The sequence below is a fragment of the Corapipo altera genome, unplaced genomic scaffold, assembly GCF_003945725.1.
Source record: "Corapipo altera isolate COAL_440 unplaced genomic scaffold, ASM394572v1 124, whole genome shotgun sequence".
Lineage (NCBI taxonomy): Eukaryota > Metazoa > Chordata > Aves > Passeriformes > Pipridae > Corapipo > Corapipo altera.
This window is the reverse complement of record NW_020884967.1, coordinates 1,296,979-1,316,854: the sequence shown is the minus strand read 5'-3', so window position 1 is coordinate 1,316,854 and position 19,876 is coordinate 1,296,979. Positions and strand designations below refer to the sequence as shown.

The 19,876-nt window shown below is 43.5% G+C and overlaps 1 protein-coding gene across 2 annotated transcripts; it reads left to right on the top strand.

Annotated features, from left to right (window-relative positions):
- The first annotated feature begins 283 nt into the window (after positions 1–283).
- Positions 284–17,903, top strand: NINJ1 (ninjurin 1). Of its 2 annotated transcripts, none has more exons than XM_027664992.1 (4): positions 284–457; positions 9,599–9,833; positions 14,641–14,802; positions 16,288–17,903. In XM_027664992.1, exons 1-3 carry the CDS (start codon positions 386–388, stop codon positions 14,793–14,795), a joined length of 462 nt encoding a protein of 153 aa, XP_027520793.1. In that variant the 5' UTR covers positions 284–385; the 3' UTR covers positions 14,796–14,802; positions 16,288–17,903. The 2 variants fall into 2 exon arrangements, with proteins under 2 accessions (XP_027520793.1, XP_027520794.1); XM_027664993.1 differs by having other exon boundaries at positions 300–457; positions 9,604–9,833.
- The last annotated feature ends 1,973 nt before the right edge of the window (positions 17,904–19,876 follow it).

The following is a 19,876-nucleotide window of genomic DNA, read 5'->3' as shown; positions in this document are numbered from 1 at the left end:
CCTTCACCCCTGCTCACCGTGCGGGGCCCGGGGATGCAGAACCTTCAGCCCTGTTCACCGTGCGGGGCCCGGGGATGCAGAACCTTCAGCCCTGTTCACCGTGCGGGGCCCGGGGATGCAGAACCTTCAAGGCGCGGATGCAGAACCTTCACCCACGGGGCCCCTGGGCGCTGGCCCGGCTCCTCCTGCTCGGAAACCCCGCCGGCGGCGAGAGAGGGAGGGAGAAGAGAGGAAGGGAGGGGAGGGATTGAGGGAGAGGAGGCGGCCCCTCCAGCGGGATCCTCCCCGGGCGGTGTGCGGGGAGCGCAGTCCGGCTCCGGGGGCCGCTGCCTCCCTGGAAACTTTCTCCCCGCGGCCGGGCCCGCCCGGGCAGGAGGGACCCGCGATGGACTCGGGCAGCGAGACCCACGAGCTGAATGGGCAGGCGGAGGGCGCGGAGCCGGCGGCTGCCGAGAGGGTGAGGGCCGGGGGGACGGGGGGGGACCCGCGGCCGTGCCCGCCCCGAGGCTGCGGGAAACCCGCGGGGCGGGCGGGAGGGAGGGGAGCCCCGGTGATCCATCGGTGCTTCTAGGTTGTGTTTTGCCATGTCTGCCGTGGATTCGGCGCTGTTTGTGTGGGGAGGCCGCTGCTCGGGGCCCACCTGCCAAGGCAGGGCTGAGCGGAGCGTCCCCGCCGGCCCTGGCAGGCAGAGCCACTGCTCCGACACCTGCCAGCCCGAGGTCCCGGCTGTCTGTCCCTCCAGGCTCCCGGGTCTCTGTTCCCCCAGGCTCCCGGGTGTCTGTCCCCCCAAGGTCCCGGGTGTCTGTCCCCCCCAGGATCCGGGGTGCCTGTTCTCCCCAGGTCCCAGGTGTCTGTCCTCCCCGGGTGTCTGTCCCCCCAAGGTCCCGGGTGTCTGTCCCCCCCAGGATCCAGGGTCTCTGTTCACACCAAGGTCCCAGGTGTCCTCCCTGGACATCCTGGAATCTGCCCGGATCTGGCTGCACCCGGAGGGGTTTGTCCCCCCAGGTGACTCGGGAGAGGATGGTGAAAGTTACTCCGGGATATCCACACAGCAATAAGCAGTTACAAAAGTAGGAGGAGTTGTTGAAGGGGTTGGGCCTGTATTTATTTAATTTAATTTTCCATACAGTAATTCAAGTAAAAACAAGAAGTGAAATACCCAACTCTTTAGTACTCCATGTAGTCAAAACATGACTGGAGATCTTAGCTGGAAAGCATTCATCCCATATTCTGTTTATGTGTGAAGGATGTTTGCTGAGCATGCTACTTATCTGGAAAACCAGACTAGTAAAAGAGCATCTTTTATCTTGTTTTGGAAAGGACTAAACTCTACAGGCAGCTCTTATTCCAACCTAAGGCTCTACCACATAGAAACCGTTGTACTAAACAACCTTCCGTGTCACTGGTAAAACTTTGTGGTTACGAACAGACTGGGCTCATTGTGTAGCATATCTGTCCTTCCTCCCTTCCTCCCTCCGTCCCTGACAACCCCTTGGAGTCATGAATATCATAGCAAGAAAACTAATAATCTGGTTTTAATAAATCCCGGAAATCCTACCTGAAGTGAATCAGGGCTGGGATATACAGGTCAAACTGCTGGCCTGGAGTGGTTTCCTGTAAGCCTCTGACTTCTCAGCAACCCTCTCATTTTTGTGACACAGTGTCGTGATTACATCACAAGTACTCGTGATAGGTTTTGGGTTTTTTTTCAGTATGGTCTGCTCCAAGAATTTTTCTGAAACTTTCCTGTTTTGCTTCATCTTGGGTTTCAAGCACTCATCATTTTGTTATGTCTTTCCCATCAAAACTCAAGTTCTCTGTGAGTGCCGTATAAAGAATAAGCAGTGAGACATGGTATTATATTGTTTTAAATGTATACAGTGGCACTTCAGAGAACTTTATGGAAACTTTTTTCATTTTCTCACACATGCACAATACATGCAAGGTAAAACAGATGGGGACAGATTTCTCAAAAACCAATCTATGAATAGGAGATACCTTAAAAAATCTGCCGAAGTTCACAATTCACACGAACAAAAGAACACCCCAGCTCAGCAGCCAAGTAAACCTGGAGAGACCATCTGCAAGTGCCTAAATCTTGGAGTCAAAAGTGTGTGTCTTCTTTTAGGAATGGTCACAAACACCACAACATGGGCCACCCTGGTTTGCTCCTTGCCCACCCCACCACTTGTCCTCTCCTCAAAACAGACTCTCCTGTACATCTTCACCACCAACCACTGCCTCCTCCTGCAGAAGAGCTGACACAAAATGCAGGTGTAGTTGTCTTACCTGCAAAGCAATTAAAGCACTCGAATTATTGAAAAAAGACCAGTTGACCCCTCTGTAGTTCTGAATGAGTAGTCACACAGTGGTTTGATGTGGTTGATTTTAACTCCATCATTAACTTGGATGACTGTTTTAGCAGCTGTCAAGCTTTTAGAAGCAAGAAATTCCTTGTTTCTGAGACTGGGCTGGCCTGGCACACCTCACTGACTAATGTGTGTAATTACAGCTGGCAGAAGTGTCTGCCTCTTCTGCAAAGGATCTGTTCACACAAATACAGATTGTAACTGTTTTTTCATCTTCCTCTAGTTGCTCTCCTTGTTCACGGTCCATATTGAAACACTAATCCACCGTGCTGTAAAATCTAGTTTAGTGTTTCCAAGATAACAGGACATTCTTGATGTAGGAGTTAAAAGAAGAGCTATGCAAGAGGTGAACAAGAATTGGATAGTAGAAACTAACAGCTTTAATCATGTCATTCCTAAAAACGTATTCAAGTCTGTATAGTAATTCAGAAGTAATTTGGTACGTGGCAGTTCCTTGGCATCATACTGCAAGTAACAAACCTGTAGGAACTTGAAATTATGTTCTAGAGCATTACTCATATCAAACTGAATTTGGAGTATTTGATATACCGCAAATATTGATGCTGTTGGTGATAAGTTTTTGTTTGCCTGTTTTTTAAGTAGCCAGAGTAAACAAATAATGTTTTAACCACACAAAATAGGCAGCCCACAGCCCCGTTGTGAGGAATAGTACTGTAAGACCAAATGACTGGAACGAGCAGTAATAATGCAAGGCAGAAAAAAATCTACAGGAACAAACTTCTTTAAAATAGCTGTGGGAACAAGTTTAAGTTACTCCTTCATTTCACAAAGTTACTCATGAGGTGTGCTGGTTATATTTAAGTCATTTAATGAGTATTAATGAGAAATATTCTAGCTGGATCCTGGAACCAGTACAGCTTTAGGAAAACATCAGCAGACTGTACTTTTCTTTTTTTAATATTAACTTTTTTAGCTCTCAGGAGTCAGCATGATTGCCACTTGTTTTTATTTCCTGTAGTCATATTTGCATTTTCCATTTGCTTAAGAAGTGATTTTTCTTAAGCACAGGGTTTTGAAGCTGTTAGAAAATCATGATGTCTGTGATACATGAGCACAGGTTGAGTTTTTCCCTTTTTTCTTTTATTTGCCTCCACTCACACCATCCCAAGATGTGATTGCAGAAGTCTCATGAACTAGTTAGTGTTAAACTTGAATTGACATCTTGGATAGACATCTTCCCCCTTTCCTTAAGGTGGAATTTGCATAGGAAATGGAACTGATGATTCAGTCCAGAGCCAGAGGTGGGTTTTTTTCTGAGTCAGTGCTAAGCTGAACAAGTGATCTAATGTTTTACTGAGGGGAAAAAACCATGAAATATCTTCTGAGGAGGTGTATAAAGGACCTAATCATCCATTACTTGACTGATATGGCTTAAATTATTTTTGGTGGAGAGTATTTTTTTTCTTTTTAGAATATCTTCCCTGTTTTTCATCGATCAGCAAGATCTCTGAGATGGAGGGGAAATCTGACTTCAGTGTGGCCACATATGGCCCTTTGCAATTTCAGTGCGTAGGTGATGGAGATGTGGACAGAAATTCCACGTCTATGAGGATTATTAAATATTAGTATAAAGTTACTAGTGCAGTTTTGTAACTTTAGGGTTGATCTTAGAAAAAATAAAAGTTCTGAAATTGTGCTCTGTTTTAGTCCTGCATTATTCCTTTTATGTCTGATCCTTCTCTTTTTTGATTTAACTGGAATTTTTTCTGAACATGAAATTTCACCTCAAAGATCTGGAAAAGTTTGCCATGTGGTATTTCTCTTAAAGATGAATACTTCAAAACCTTAGCAAATTGCTTTTTAAACAAACAAAGAGAAAATTTAGCATCTTTTTAACAGTTCTGATTGGGAAGGCTATTGCAAAACACATCAGAATGCCTCTGCTTTAGCTCTGCACAGCTCACGATTACATGTTTTAAAATTCAGATTTGTCCCTGAACATAAGGTTTTCAGGAAGCTTGCTCCGTGGCATTGCAAACCCAAAGGTCATGCTGGTCCAGCCTCAGTTTGAATGGAGGCTGTTTTCCCATAAAATTGCAGTAATCACTAACCCAAAAGAGGAAGGATTAGAGGGCATGAAGGGTTAGAGCAGGCCAAAGACAATGAAGACTATTCCAGAGTAAATATAACCTGTATTCAAGACTAAATGTAACTGAAGGCAGAGAACTTTCTGACAGCTTCAGGAAGGTGTTATTAATTAGAAGCAAAGTTATTGGAAACCTTGTTTGGAATATAAAATTAATAATCAGCAATATTTCTCCAATTATCCCATACAAAAATGTGGCTCTCCTGTATTTAATAAAGACATTCTACTGCATAATGGTTGAAAGTTAGAATACCATGGAAGTGTTGAGTGCTAATACTGAAGCAATATTAAAAAAAGTTATTTGTGTGTTTTCAGAACCCAGACATGAGACTGGGCCTGACATGCAAAACGTGTTGAGCTCTGGGTCCCGCAGCCGCAGCTGATCTTAAAGTAGCTGCAATTACAAATTGCAAATTAAAATTAAAGCAACCCAGCAAAAGTATTTCTGGCTTGTACTTTGCAGGTTTTGGTTCTAAGTATTCATTCTTCACCTTGCTAACTGCAAAATACTGCTTTGCTGGTGGGATTTAAGAAGAAAACAGGAACCAGTCTTGTGCTACTGCAAATGTGTGTTGACTTCTGAACAAGAACAGGACATTCAGTGTCCATAACAGATCTGACTCTTGAATTGGCAATTTCAAGGTCCTATTGGTTCAAACAATATTTGCCTTTTACAGTTTTTGTGAGGCTTTAATTTTTGTTTTGAGGTTGGGGTTTTTTAGATTTTCTTAAAACAGTCTCTTTAAGGGATCTCATATGTGGTGGGAGAAGCTGACTGAAGTACCTAGGAATATACCAGAAGAGAAGGAGTGAATACTAAAACCTTGTATGCAAAATCCAAATGCTTTCTTTCCTTCTGCATTCATAGGGCAGAGAGACAGAAACAAACATAAGTTCTAAATACAAATGCAAAATAAATGTCATTTTCTCCATTTTTTTTTCTCTGTGGATTGCAGAAGACTGGCAGATCCAAAACCCCACCTTGTCTTCTCTGGACAGATTGAGAGGCACATTTTGGGAAGCTGGACAAGAAAAACAAATAACTTTTGGGCTTTCCTTTCTTTTTTTTTTTTTTTTTTTGGTCAGACTTTCAGCATGTGGGTTTGACCCCTTCAACAGTCACTAGTGTTTGATAGAGACTGTTGAACAAACGACTGCATAAATTTTGTCACAAGCAAGGATTTAATGCTGTATTTAGCAAAGATACTTTATTATTTGTTTTCAAATGTTTCCATTTTCAGTGCTGTTTCCTTCCTGTTGAGTCACCAGGTGGGTCACAGCCCTGATTCATGAAACTCAGCACCTGAGGACATTTGCCTCAGAGCCACTTTTATTTTTTTTTTTTTTTTTTAAATGTAACAGTTAAATCCCTTCTTTATTTTGAAGGGACTCAGTTCTTCTGGGTGGACCATTGAAATGGGGAGTGAAGCAAAGCAGTGGCAGAGTCTGTGCCAACACAGTGAGACTGTAAACCCAGTGCCATGCAGTCTTGGAGGAGAAGATTTGGTCCTACAGAGCCAAAAAAGTGCCAGTTCCTGATGCGGCATCGTAGCTTTATCCTTGCAGAGTGCAGTGCTCTGGACAAGCAAACAGGCCCAGAGAGGTACTGTCTGTGGGGACAGCACTGTGCCACTGGGAAAATAAGCTCTTCCATAGGATTCTTCCAGTCACAGATAGAGCAAGAGAGGGAAGCTTTTCACTGCTCTCCTTTGTGGATCCGTGCACAGACCAACACTGGTGGGGTGGTTGTGCTCAGAGGTGAAGCTTGGTGGCACAGGGGACCTGAGGGCAGGCTGGGACTGCAGGGAAGGCAGTTCCAGCTACACGTGGCTCAGCTGCACTCTGGCTCTGTTTTCGCTCAGATTCCTTTGGAGACACCAACCGAAGGGCTCAGCTTGTCTGCACCGGGTAATTTGAATACTGAATGTGTGTAATGAGGTGTTTTGATTACACTGAGACTGAAGCAGGTCACGTGGAATACATACTGCTCTTTTGCCAAGTGGCACCTGCAGGAAAAGCCTCGCTTTACCTGCATCCTAGAAAATCTCCAGACATTCCACTTTCCCTGCAGGTGATCAGTAGGTGCTGAGGGCTGCACGTGCTGCTACATGCTTGGAATCTCACTGAAGCCATAAAGCCACATCACAAAGTTCCCGTGTAATTTCTGTTGTGCACAACTGTCATTATCCTGAGGTTAAGGCAACGGCTCTTCTTTCATTGCCTGTCTATATATTGCTGTGGAACACGTAGTCTGATCTTAAAAACTGCCTCTGTAGTACTGGCTGCATCACTTCAGCTTGTTCCCAGAAGGCAAGGCTAATTTGCTTTTTTGTTTGTTTTGTTTTATGGTTTTCCAGCATGAGTCAGGAGGTCCCATTCCTCAGTCAGGAGAAGGGAAGTGACTGTTTCCGGGGCTTTCCTGATTACTGGTCCTTTTTCCTGGTGAAGGCAAGATGACAGGCTGAGAAAAAGCTCTGACATTTCACTTCTGCATATGCCTGGTTCTGATGTTGAACTGGTCAGCATTCAGGAATGGTAGCTGAAAGCCTCTTAACTGAGTAAAATGCCAGCTTTTAGATTCTAAACACAGTTAATAGCTGAGTTGTCATTCCAGGAATAAGAAGATTTTTCCTTAGTTTGCCTTAGCAGCTCCCTACCTTGAAAAGTCTCCATTTGTTGGAGCCCAGAAGTGGCTCAGACCTTTGCAGTTCAAACACCAGAGCCTGCTGTTTCCACCATATGGAAAATCAGCAAACAGCAAGGTCCTGAAAGTGCAGCAGTACATTTCCTCAGGGAAAAGAAAATACCGTGTTCTGTTGTTTATGTAGAAACTGCCTTACATCATGGAGTCACAGATGTGACTGAAAGGGAGATGTCACCCAGACTATTTACTCTCTTGTATGGATAAAACATGTCAAACATGTTCACATTCCTACATGGGAGGAAAACAAAGAAACCAGTCATCATGTTTTCACTGCAGTCCCCTTCCATTGGGATTAAGAGCTGATTCACATATTCCCTGGTAGTTTGTGCCTGTGACACACTGCAGCCTTGCAGACCCAATAGAGATTTCAAAGTCAGTATTTTTGACAAGAAGGAGTTAATTAGTTCCTGGACACAGGAAAATTCTCCTCTATTATGAACTTGTGACAAAATAGAAATTAATTCTGTAGTGTACTGAGAACAGTCTTTTATAATCCCTGCCCAGAACTGGAATTCTGATGTTACACACATAATTCCTCATCCCCTCTTACTCTGCTGCATCAGGTAGCTAAGAGCTAAATGTATGTGTTTGGTTTTTTCCGGCACGATGAACAGTGAAAAATGTTAGTCTGGATTTTTCTGTTGAGTCCTGCCAGCATATATTCAATGCTGCTTTCTTTCCCTAAGGGAGACTTGAACATCTGCACCTGGTTTAGTGCTTCTGGTGGATGATATGCAGGAATTATGGTATTTTTTCTGAAGCATCCAAATGCTGTGGTGGTATAATGGAGCAGGGGGGTGTAAATAGGAGGCTCTTCTGGAGGAGAAAAAAGGGTGGCAAATGTGGGACAGATTCCCTAGCCAAAGTGCATTTTTGGATTGTGGGATCTAGACAAAACCAAATGATTATTGAGTTCTTCCTGACTGAAGCTAGTATCGGTCTCAGAGCCATTTTCTTCCCAGGAGCTTGGTCTCAGTGAAGAAGCCTCTGCGTGGAGCTGCAATTACATGACTGCTTCCCTCTTCAGAAAAAACATTTGCTGCTGCCCCATGTCGATTTACACTCAGTCAAATATTTAGGCTTATGATGAATTACAGCATGTCTGGTGAAAATAGGTCAAGTTTGGTGTTTAAATGCCCTGGAAAAACTGGCAATATGTGCATCAATATTTGCCCTATTTAAAAGGAGGCTTTTAGGTCTGGACTGTGGCAAGCCTGGCTTTGGAGTTGGAAATGTGATCGTTTTTAGTGCTGCTGGGAAGAGTAATTAGAGGGCGTCTTCTACATTTGAACTAACCTTCAAAGCCAGACTTCCCTCACAGGATTTTCTGGCAAGCAGGAACACATTTGGCCAGTAAAAAGGTCTCTAAGAAGCAGGTTTGAAGAAGTCAGCTAGAATGAGCTTACTCTTCATATATTTGTCTGTTATTTTTGAAAATGAAATCTCTAAGTAAGAGCAGAGAGAATGAAGTTCCTGCCCTATTCAGAGATTGCAGGATCGAGAATCAGCTCCTCTTCCTCCCCCAATGGAGTCAGGCAGCCAAGTCTAACCTAGTCACCCTAAGATGCATCTAATCCATGGAGAAATAGGCACCTCTGGGAGACAAGCTGTCAAATTTCAAGCTGAGTCCCATGAGCCATCATCAGGAAACATTTATTTATCCCGCTGGTTAACTAGCCCTGGGTTTGCCCTGCAGTTGGTTTTTATTTTCCTGTTTGCTTGCAGAGCAACTTAAAACAAACAAAACCCCAAAACAAACAAACAACAAAACAAAACAAACAAACAAAACAAAAAATACCAAAACCATCTGATGTGAAAATGGAAAAAGAAAAAGATTCCCTTGTAGCTGGGCAGTTCTTGGCAACCATGGATCATATGATAGTAAAGTGGAAAAACATCTGGATGTGGATGGCCCTGGACGGTGGCATGGAGGAGGAAGAAGCAGCAGGAAAAAGAGGGCAAGCAAAACTCACACAGTGGCCAACTTCCACATCAGTCCTCAAAATAAGACTTGTGAGTAATGAAGGAACTTTTTAGATGTGTGATGAGAGAAAGTGAGTTTAATAAATCTGTATTTTTAGGTGTGCCTTCAGGAGTAAATTAGTCCCAACAATCTGTTGTTTGCTGGATCGTATTACAGTGTTTTTTTCCCTTCCAACTTTTTGTCAGGGCAAACTTTTCAGCTTTTCCGATCTTTCCTTTTCCCACTGTTTAGACTGATCCTATAGGCAAGCTGGAAAACGTGTACCTGCCAAAGGGCAGTGCAGGGAGGCCCTGTTTCCTGCTCTCCTCTCAGCTGGGAGGACGGTGGTAACAGCTGTCCACATGGTCACAGAAATCAGTGGATGGGCCGAGGGATCTGTCACTCCCCACCAGTTAAGAGAGATGTGAATAATCATTCTTCTCTCCCAATTTCAGCACAGAAGGTTGCAGTTCTTCCAAAGGAACGGGCCCCTCAACATCAACCACTACGCCAACAAGAAGAGCGCGGCTGAGAGCATGTTGGACATTGCCCTGCTCATGGCCAACGCGTCCCAGCTGAAAGCTGTGATGGAGCAAGGGCCTTCTTTCAACTTCTACATCCCCCTCATCGTTCTCATCAGTCTGTCACTCACACTGCAAATTATGGTGGGAGTGCTCCTGATATTCCTTGGTAGGTGGCCACGGCAAGAGCCGTTGATGTGTTTTTCTTACAGGGTGCAGCCTATGAGATGGTGTGCAGACACCCCATCTACTTTAAAAAGCTGTTGTGTTTGGAAGTCTTTACCTCAGAACTGATCAAAGTTAGAATCATAGAATCATTTAGGTTGGAAAAGGCCCCTAAGAACAGTGAGTCCAGAAGTTGACTCTGCCCTGCCATGTTCACCCTTAATCCATGTGCATGAACACCACAACTGCACATCTTTTAGTTATCTCCGGGGATGGTGACTCAACCATTTCCCTGAGCAGCCTGTTCAAATGCTTGACAACTCTTTCAAGTGAAGAAATTTTCTTAAATATCCAAAAATATTGATTTTCTCTTGAAACCCTAGAAATAGTGCAACAAAGGCAGGAAGGGCAGATTTATGTGGAATCTTCTATTTTTAGCAGTGTTCTTATTTCCCAGAGTATGAATGTTTTTCTCAGCAGAAAGCCTGAGGAGGAAGGAAAATGATGAAATATCATAAAAGAAACATCAGTAGGCCAGATAGAATCATGCAGCCTGCCCAGTTTCATAATACTGTTTCCTGCAAGACCTGTTACTTAATCTTATGACTGAAATATGTTTCTTCCATATCAGTCATATAAAAAAAATTTACTGTGAATATGGAACTCTGAAAGAGAAGTGAAAGTCAAAATGTCCATCTTCGTGTTGGTGTGGCACGTTGTCTTCAGCTTGGCCATGTTTCTACAACCAAACTGCATCTACCATTCCCCAGCTAGAGATCCCAAATCTCTAAGTGGGGACTGGTAGAAATATACTCGTTGTTGATAATTTTCAAATCCATGTTAAACTGAAATAAAAATTAAAAAGAAAAATAAATTACTTGGAGCAGTGTTTCACCCGAAGAGCATATCTCATCTGTTATCCACATGAAGTCATAGTGACTTCAGTCCAAAATTTGAAATGACACATGACATGAAAATACAGTGTGAGTATAATGCTGGAACTTGCTTGGGAAACCCTTTTTACTTTCTGCCTGAGAATTGTGATGTGATACCATTAGCATATGCTGGAAATCACTCATTCGAGAGGATGAGTTCAAATAACAGTTGTATTAAATGTGTGCTTTGGGCACATTGAATGAGGCAGCTGTAGAATTAGTTCCCTGCTCCCTGCCTTCCCCTTCTCCCCTTTCTGTCTTGTTGAATTACAGACCTTCACATTCCTAGAAGTTCAATGCAGTGCTTTTGCTGTTCTCAAAAACAGACATTCGATATTAACAGGTACAACACTGTGAGGCACAAGACACAGTATTTATCACTAAAAATTAGGTATTTTAAGTTAGTATTGCCAAATCAGTAGCACACTTATGTCCTGTACCCTCTGCCTTATTCTGTCAGGCAGAATATTGATCTAAGTAGCTGTAGAAACAGACTTATTTCTAAAAACAATGTCATTGCTGAGTGATCATGAATTACCTAAAAAAAACCAGCTGAAACTCCACCAAGAGTGGAGACACAGCACTATTCTGGAAAACTGGGTTTTCTGGTTTGACCTTAAACAAGCCTTCAGTACCTTTCCTTGCTGTCTTAACTTACTGTGGTATTTTCCCCTGTGCTCTTGTGATGCCAAATGCAAAAAGAACCCAGTGGCACTTTGCAGAGTTGCTGAAAACCTGTGACGTGAATGAGCAGCACCCAAAGCCCCAGACTATCCCTTGGGAGAGTCAGGCAAAGATTCCTATGGAAATCAGAGGAAATGTTGAACCACACTGTTCACTGAAATAAATGACATCTCCTCTGGAAGGAAACAGCTGTGGATCCCTTCTGCTGGTGTTATGTGATCATTTCTTCTCATAACCTTTTTCAAATCTTGCTCTTTACCTTAACAAGTACAATAATCCCAATGTAAATGAAATGCCAGAGATCACACATGGGTACCACCTTTGGCATCCCTGTCAGTCCTTCAGTGTTCTGCTTTTTTAATCACAGCTAAAAAAACAAGGTTCTGTTCAAGGAGAAAGTTCCTGGGGATCCAGGATATGAGTCTTGTAATATTGATAAGTAGCTGATGTGGCTTTTTTCTTTCTTACAAAAGAAACAGAATACAGCTGTCTCTGCATTTGGTAGGGTTGGTGCAAGAGCAAAATCCAGGTCTTGGCTCAGAGGAGATTCCAGAAAGGGACTGGAAAAAAACAACCTGTTGATACTGGGAGAGGTGGGAAGAGAGTCATGGAAAAATTAGCAAAATACGTGAATGTTCCTCAAGGCATCTCCCTGGTGGTTCTTTCAGCAGGCTTTGAGGCTATAAACAAGTTCCCTCTCTTTTTGTTGGGCAACAATTTCTCAGTATGTGCTGAGCTATTGCTTTTTAGTGCTTGTTTCTGCAAGACGTTGCCAAAATGGCTCAAGTGCTGTCAGTTTTATCTTTGTCACATTGAGAGTGGCAAAGCCCTCTTGGAACAGTGCTGTTCTGCTGAGGTCAAAGGATAGGAAGAAGATAGGAAGAGAGGAAATAGGACATGAAGGTACAAAGATACAGGCATCAGAGTGAGAACTTGCTTTTCCCCACGTATATTTGGGAGTTTTGGCCTACAGGAACAGTTTGCCTTTCTGCCCAGCCACGAAATTCTGCCTCTACAGTCTCCAAACAAAAGTCTGTGCCACCATCCAGTTTCTTTCCTTGAGACAGGTTTTATCCTGGGAGCTACTAGTTCTCACAGTTTCTACTGGGGATTAAAAGCTTTTCCTCCTTCAAAAGAGCCTTTTACAAAAACAATGTGAGAAATGTTCTGCAAACTTGTCCTTGAAAGTGATTTGGTGATCTTAACTTTTTGGAAGAAAAGCAAAGAATGTCTTGAAATAGTTTCAGTAGCATGAAATCATAGTAATCTAATCCCACTATAATAAAATATTATATATTTTAAAAGAATAACTGTTCTTAAGAACATTTTCACAAAACCCCTCATCTTAAGCACTGTAATTACGAAGATAGGATTACTGCAATTCTGCTTCACAATTTAGAGCTCTTCCTAAACTAACAAGCATTACTTGTCTTCTCTGACCCTCCTTTGGACAAAGGGACAGCTCTGAAAGTGTCAGCTTGCCTTTCAGCATGATTTCTTTTAACTTGCATGACAGGTTAGGCCATTATTCCCTCTCCTTTTTAAACCAACCATCTGAAATGCCTTTTTTTTGTCCACATTTCAGGATTAATTTTTCCATTTCATTTATTCTGCTTCATTCACGTGGCAGTTACTAGAGTCCTTCGAGGTCCTGGTGGGATGCAAACATCCATGTACCTCCAGATGCTTTACAGACGTGTAAACTCACTTTAAGGTTGAGGTACTACTGAGGCTAAATTATTTCATGCCTACACAGGTGTGCAGGAGCTTCTCAGACAGTTCCCCCACACTGTCCTTCACTGCTTTGCCTGCCCTGTGGTGTTTGACTACACTGCTTTAGCAAACAGGACTTGAACAGGTGCCCAGAATTCCTTGAAACCAGACCAAGCATTAGACTTACAAATTAGGGACACCAGATGAACCTGGCTTTTAGTATTTCAGCATCATGAGTGTGTTTGCCACCACTCAACTGCTGCCACAAGCAAGGGAGGCTGTGGTTTAGCTCTGCAGTGTTGGCAGGGTCATTGAGTCACACAAATAACAAAGTTGATCTCGTGCAGTAGAGTCATATAAGCTGCACATCTGTGTATGTGCCTGTCAGAAGGAGCTCTAAGTTTTATTTATGTTGCTGCAAAAACTTGTCAGGTATAAACTTTCTCTTGCAGACACAAGCTCCAGTGACCTATGCAAAAACCATTCTCAAAACTTGTTCCAGGATTCCTCTTCATTCATTCTACCAGCATCAAAGAAATGTAGCTGAGGGTCTGAGCTGCAGAGCCCTTACTGAAAGGGAACAGTGGCACTGGAAAATCTTGGGTATTCACATGATGTTTTAGTGGCTGTTTGGGCAAAGTTTGGACTTGATGATCTTGGAGGTCTTTTCCAGCCTTAATGATTCTAAGACATCAGGCAAGCACCTCAGACTTCTCACTGTCCTGTTACCAAGCCTTTTATCAGCCCAGTGTAACCAATTTGTATGTTTTCACAAGGCCTGGAATAAAAATTTACACTAAATTAATGCTATCTCCCTTGTGTGATCCTCCCTCACTCCCATTAGGAGTTCAAGCAAAAATCAACTGCAAGAAACACAGGAAAATGTTTACACAGCTGATACTCTCTGTAGGAAGGGCTGCAGCTACACTGCTCCAACATCTCCCTCTGTTTAACAGATAGAGAGCCCTTGCTTTCTGAAAACAGAGCCAGGGCAAAAGCAGGGAGTACAAGGGAGTCCAAGCTGGGGAAGGGCACCAGCACAGAAAAAAAATCCAGCAGTGGTAAAGAGATCTGTAGCATTCTAATGGTGGGAAATTTAGCTTCATCCTGTCAGGGCTTCAAAACTTCATGTATTCAAGACTGAAATAATTTTTAAATGCTTAAAGTCTGCAACAAAGCTAGGCTTCAAAAGATCAAGAGTTCAGAAGATTCCTAGTAATGTTAGTGCATCCATTACTTCCTATGTGCCTCCACAGAGATTAGATGCTAATTACTGAAAGTTAATAGGCTCCTTGTGGTTGCAGACCTTCCCCTTAGCATTTTTACTGACACTGCAGAATATCTGACTTCCCTTTTAAATATGACTGATGCAAATAGCTCAGCATAAGAGAAATCCTTGAACTACATCAGTAGTATTTATTCTGGATTTTGAAATATTCATCTCACTAAACTTTTTTTTTTTCTCCTCTCTCTTTGAAGTAAAATATGACCTTAACAACCCTGCAAAACATGGAAAGCTGGATTTCCTCAACAACCTTGCAACTGGACTAGTATTCATTATAGTAGTTGTGAATATTTTTATCACTGCCTTTGGAGTGCAGAAACCAATTGCTGATTCAGCACCAAAACAATAAGTACCAGGTGAGTGTGGTCTCCCTGCACCATAAGGTAGCAGGGCATGGCATCCAGGAATGCAGGACACACTGGGCCATGGCTTTAGGCCTTGTCTATACACTTCTAGTCCCTGCAGGTAACTGAGTTCACTTCAGATTAATGCAGAAGCAGCTGAGAACTGGTAAATTATGAGAGTGTTTGTAAATGTGGAGTTCAAAAGTTGATGGCAACTTCACCCTGTCAGGGGCCCCTTGCATGTGCCAGGATAGGAAGTGTGAGGATTGCCCTGCCTTAGCCACTCCTTTTCCTCACTGCTGACTAAGACAATAAGGGAAAAAGTGTTGTTTGGCTTTCTCCAAATGCCTCTCCTTTCTTTAAGGAAGGTTCGAATCCAGTCTGTCCTGAGCACTGAAGACTTAATCTGTTCCCAAGTAACCAGGGCTATTAAGTCTGACATGTAACACTGTGTGTCCTGGAACCCTCAGTTCCTCTGCACATACTGTGGCTGTTCTGTCCTCCCAAGGGCTGGGCTCTGCTTTGAGGGACACTCAGCCCCCCAAAATGGGCCCTATCACTTTACACATGGCCATTTAGAACAAGGTTGTTGCTCTACCTTCACCGTCAGCTGAAGCACTAACCCCAAAATTGCACTGGCCAAACCAAGAGAGCTGAATGAAGAATTATTGGAATTTTAGCTGCCTTCACAGGGCAAAACACACAGAATAGCCAGGAACAGAGGCAGAGATGAGAATCTGAAATAGGCATAAGGAAACAGCAGTGGTTTTGTGCCTGGCTGCTTAGCTGGCACCAGCTGGCAAGGAGGTGCTCTTGACAGCATTTGTGTTGGAGCTTCTCCTCTACTATTCCTTCTGCTCTCCACAAACTGTCAACCCAAAGGGTTTTGTGGCTTCATCATGACTGGGATTGTGAAGTGCCTAGCTAGAAAGCCAGGTTAAATGAGAAACATTGCTGCAGCTTCTCTGAGATTGTCATGAGAGCATGAAACACAGTTCAGTGTCTCAGTAAAGAAGAAACAGTAGCTGGTTTATGTAAACTCAGGTAGAGGCAAGACCAGAGGATGTGTAAAGCGAGTTTTCCTATGTACTGAACCACCAACTGTGGGCTTCTGCCTTCATGCTCTCAAACGTGCAGGTCCCTAATAAAACAGCCAAATGTGGTGTCCAGGACCTGTGTATCTTTTTGCTCCAGACTTGTTAAATGTAAAAGTTCTGTATTGCTTTGGAACATTACAGCTGTTGTTTGCTCATCTGTACACATTGCCCTTGCTAAAAACACCTGGTCATCTGAATGTAACTTGAAAAAAATGAGTGGTTTTCAGTCTGGTGCCACAGTCTTCTCAAAACCCTGAGAGAAGTGGGTGGCCACCATTTTCTGGCCTCACCTTTACTGTTATGCACTCTTTTCCACAGAAACTCAATTCCCCCTTTAAAGTAAATGTGTCGTTTGTTATAATTCCTGTATCACTGATATCTCAGTATCTTTGTATTACAGAGACCTGGAGCATTCATTCCAGATGCCATTTGCACTTGAGCCAGTTACACCTGGACACAGTGGGGAAGACAAAATTATCTGAAGGAGCTGGACACACTGAGCAACCTTCTCAAGTTTCCAACAACCAATACGTTTGTGTACCTAAAATTTTCCCTTGTGTTAATATTTAAACTGTTTGGAATCTAGGAAAAGGTTGATTTTGCCCTAAGGACAGTGCTTTTCTGCAATATTGGCATTTCAATCTCCGTAGGAACTCATTCTTTTTCAGAGAAGTGACATAAGCTCATCAAGCAAGGAAATATCATCTGGTAGCACTTCACAGGACTTTTCTTTTTATGTGCCTTTGGTTTTTGTGGCAATTTGTCACTTCCACCATGGTAAGAAACATCAGGCCTTGGATTCTGGCATGGCCACATTGTCCTTTATTTCACAGCTTGGCACCAAGCCCGTGTACTCTGTAGCCCAGCTCTTTCTTTGCAGAGTGCAAAGGCAACTGTGCCTCGTTTTCCTTTTTTATTCTACTCTAGCTAAAGAAAAGATGAGACAAACAGAAACAATCAGATCTCTTTTATCCAGTTTTGCTCACAGGTACTCATTTGTCTTGTTTCTTCATCTCTGGACACACTTAAAGTTTCCTGTCCTTCGTGCACTGACACACAAATAACCTAATTGTTAATAGTTTCTTACTATGAACTGCTATTCCCTGTATTCTGTGCATTGTATGTATTTCATGGAATCACAGAATGGTTCGGGGTGGGTGGGACCTTGAACATTATGTTGTTCCAGCTCCCCTGCCATGGGCAGGGACACCTTCCACTAGCCCAGGTTGCTCCAAGCCCCGTCCAACCTGGCCTTGGACACTTCCAGGGATGGGGCAGCCACAGCTTCTCTGGGCAACCTGGGCAAGGGTCTCACCACCCTCATTGTAAAAAACTTCTTTCTTATATCAAATTTCTGGAAACCCTGTTAGAAGCAGCACCTTTTCTAGGCTCAACTGGAAAACTGGAGGATCGAGGGTGAATTGTACCTGTAAACTGGTCCCAAGTGCCTGTCAGCAATTCAAGTGGCAAAATGAAAGAAGTTTGTCTCTCTATGGCTGAATTTTCCCTCTTCCCATCATTGATTGCTGCAATTTTGTTACTCTTATGGATTTATGGCTGAAAGCATAAGTAATTTTTAAATTTTTATTTTTAAGTATATATATAGAGAGAGAAATATCTTCTAGTTCTTACCTGCTGGCTCAGGGACTGATACTTTTTCTAAATACACTATTGCTAGTAATGGTTTGAGTTACAACAAAAACATTTCAGTCATTTTATTTCATCTGCAATTAGAAAAATCCAAGTTTTCTAGGTTGTGCTTATGTGTAGATGCAGATTTGTACTAATCTGTTTCCTTACCATTAATTTTCAAATGCTCCCTTGCACATAGGAATAGAAGTTTGACTTCTATGTGTTCATTTCATTTACAGTTTTTATTGCTCACATTTCTCTTTGGTTATGTCTCAAGGCTCATTGATGTACAAGATCTTCATGTACATGTTCTGTAAGAATTGCTAACAGAAAACAAATCAGAAACTTGTGTGATGAGTAACGGAATTATTTTTGATTTTTTAATTTGTCTTTTGTTGCTTCATTTCCATTGTAACATGTATTTAAACAGCATCTGGCAGTCAATGGTTTAATTGTGTGTGCTGTACCAGTTTAAACATAGCTCAGAACAAGTTCTGAATGAGGCATTTAGAACAATTTCCTGTATTAATGTTTTTACAAACCAGCCAACTGTTGAAGGACTGTTTATCCCTCCTTTTGCTGTCACACTGTTGATGCTGCAGTACAGAGAATTCACTGCCCACAGAGCAGTGCTGAAAGTCTGAAAGCCTTTCTTTTGAAGGAAATAAGTGACTGTAGGCAGAGCCCTTCCAGTATGAAATTTACCTGTAGCTCAACACTGGGCAGTAACATTGATAAGATTCTCGGCTGTATCACCTTTTCTACTTTCAGCATTCTTCTCCCTGGAATATTTTGCCTGTCTGCACATCTGATTTGGCTGGAGAGGCTTTCTGGGGGCAGCTGCCTCTGTTCTGTACAAGAAACTGTACCTAAGCTAGGTGTCTTGTTGCTTTGTGCTGTCCTAAATACATAACCTGTCCAAAAGTCACTCTTAAGTATGATTATTAGATATTTTTCATTGCCAGATTTGCATCCTTCTAGTTTTTTAACCAAGATGTAAAAGCAGGAAGAAAAGTCTTTCTGGCACTTAGTTCATCCTCTCATTTATTGAGTTGTCCTTGCCACCCCAAGGGCAGGTGCAGACAGACACCCAGGCTCTGCTGATGTTTGCTGGCTCCATACTCTGGGGCATTGGGCCCACTTTTGATCATGCTTCTTAGTGCCACAGCCCTGTCCTGTCATGTAATCACAGCATGGTTTGGGTTGGAAGGGACCTTAAAGCCCATCTCATCCCACCCCCTGCCATGGGCAGGGACACCTTCCACTAGCCCAGGCTGCTCCAAACCCCGTCCAACCTGGCCTAGGACACTTCCAGGGATGGGGCAGCCACAGATTCTCTGGGCAACCTGTGCCAGGGCCTCCCCACCCTCACAGGGAAGAATCTCTTCCCAACATCCCATCTAACCCTGCCCTCTGGCAGTGGGAAGCCATTCCCTGTGTCCTGTCCCTCCGTCCCTTGTCCCCAGTCCCTCTCCAGCTCTCCTGGAGCCCCTTCAGGCCCTGCAAGGGGCTCTCAGGTCTCCCTGGAGCCTTCTCTTCTCCAGGTGAACCCCCCCAGCTCTCCCAGCCTGGCTCCAGAGCAGAGGGGCTCCAGCCCTCAGAGCATCTCTGTGGCCTCCTCTGGACTTATTCCAACAGCTCCACGTCTTTCTTTTGCTGAGGCCCCCAGACCTGGACTCATGAGGCTCCAGGTGGAGTCTCAAGAAGGCAGAGTAGAGGGGGAGAATCGCCTCTTATGAGCATGATCATGTTTGTCTTGCAGTGAAGCACTTGCAAGCAGTGCAGGGGTACAGTACAGACATACCTGGACTTTTTCCCTTTTATTCTCCTCTTTATTGGACCATAATTATTCAGGTCACTCAGGCAAAGAAGGTTTCAGTGGGTTTCTCCTGCAAAATGTAATAGTTGTTCTTAGAGCATCTGCCCTGCTGAGCTGTTGTCCAACACAAACTACCAAGGCTTGTGTATCCCATCCCCTGGCAGCATATGGAGTTAACAGAATCCAGAGCAGTAGGGCAGGGAACACTCACCAGGCAGTTCTCAACTGCAGCTTCTCAGCTGCAGCTTTTCAGCTGCAGATTCCAGTGGACTTGGCAAGACAGAGGTTCTGGAATTGTTAGAATGAAAGAAAAAAAATACTTGAAGCTTGAACACATTGTGGGATGCCAAGAGCTGGATTTGGAGCTGTGCAGTGAGGGGATGGGTGCCTGTTCACTTGGAGTCTGCCAGAGCCGGGCTCAGAACCACAACAAAAACCTGTCAGGAATCCTTGTGCTTCCTGACCTCCTGCAAGTGGGACTGAAGCATCACAACAGAGAGAGCCTGGTCTCTTCTTCTGTTTCTAAACATACAAAAAC

What these genes read in the sequence shown, in the direction of transcription:
- NINJ1 (XM_027664992.1), top strand. Translation starts at nt 386, where the DNA reads ATGGACTCGGGCAGCGAGACCCACGAGCTGAATGGGCAGGCGGAGGGC. An exon ending in AGCCGGCGGCTGCCGAGAGG is followed by an intron (nt 458 to 9,598) that starts GTGAGGGCCGGG and finishes TCCCAATTTCAG; the next exon opens with CACAGAAGGTTGCAGTTCTT. An exon ending in AGTGCTCCTGATATTCCTTG is followed by an intron (nt 9,834 to 14,640) that starts GTAGGTGGCCAC and finishes CTCTCTTTGAAG; the next exon opens with TAAAATATGACCTTAACAAC.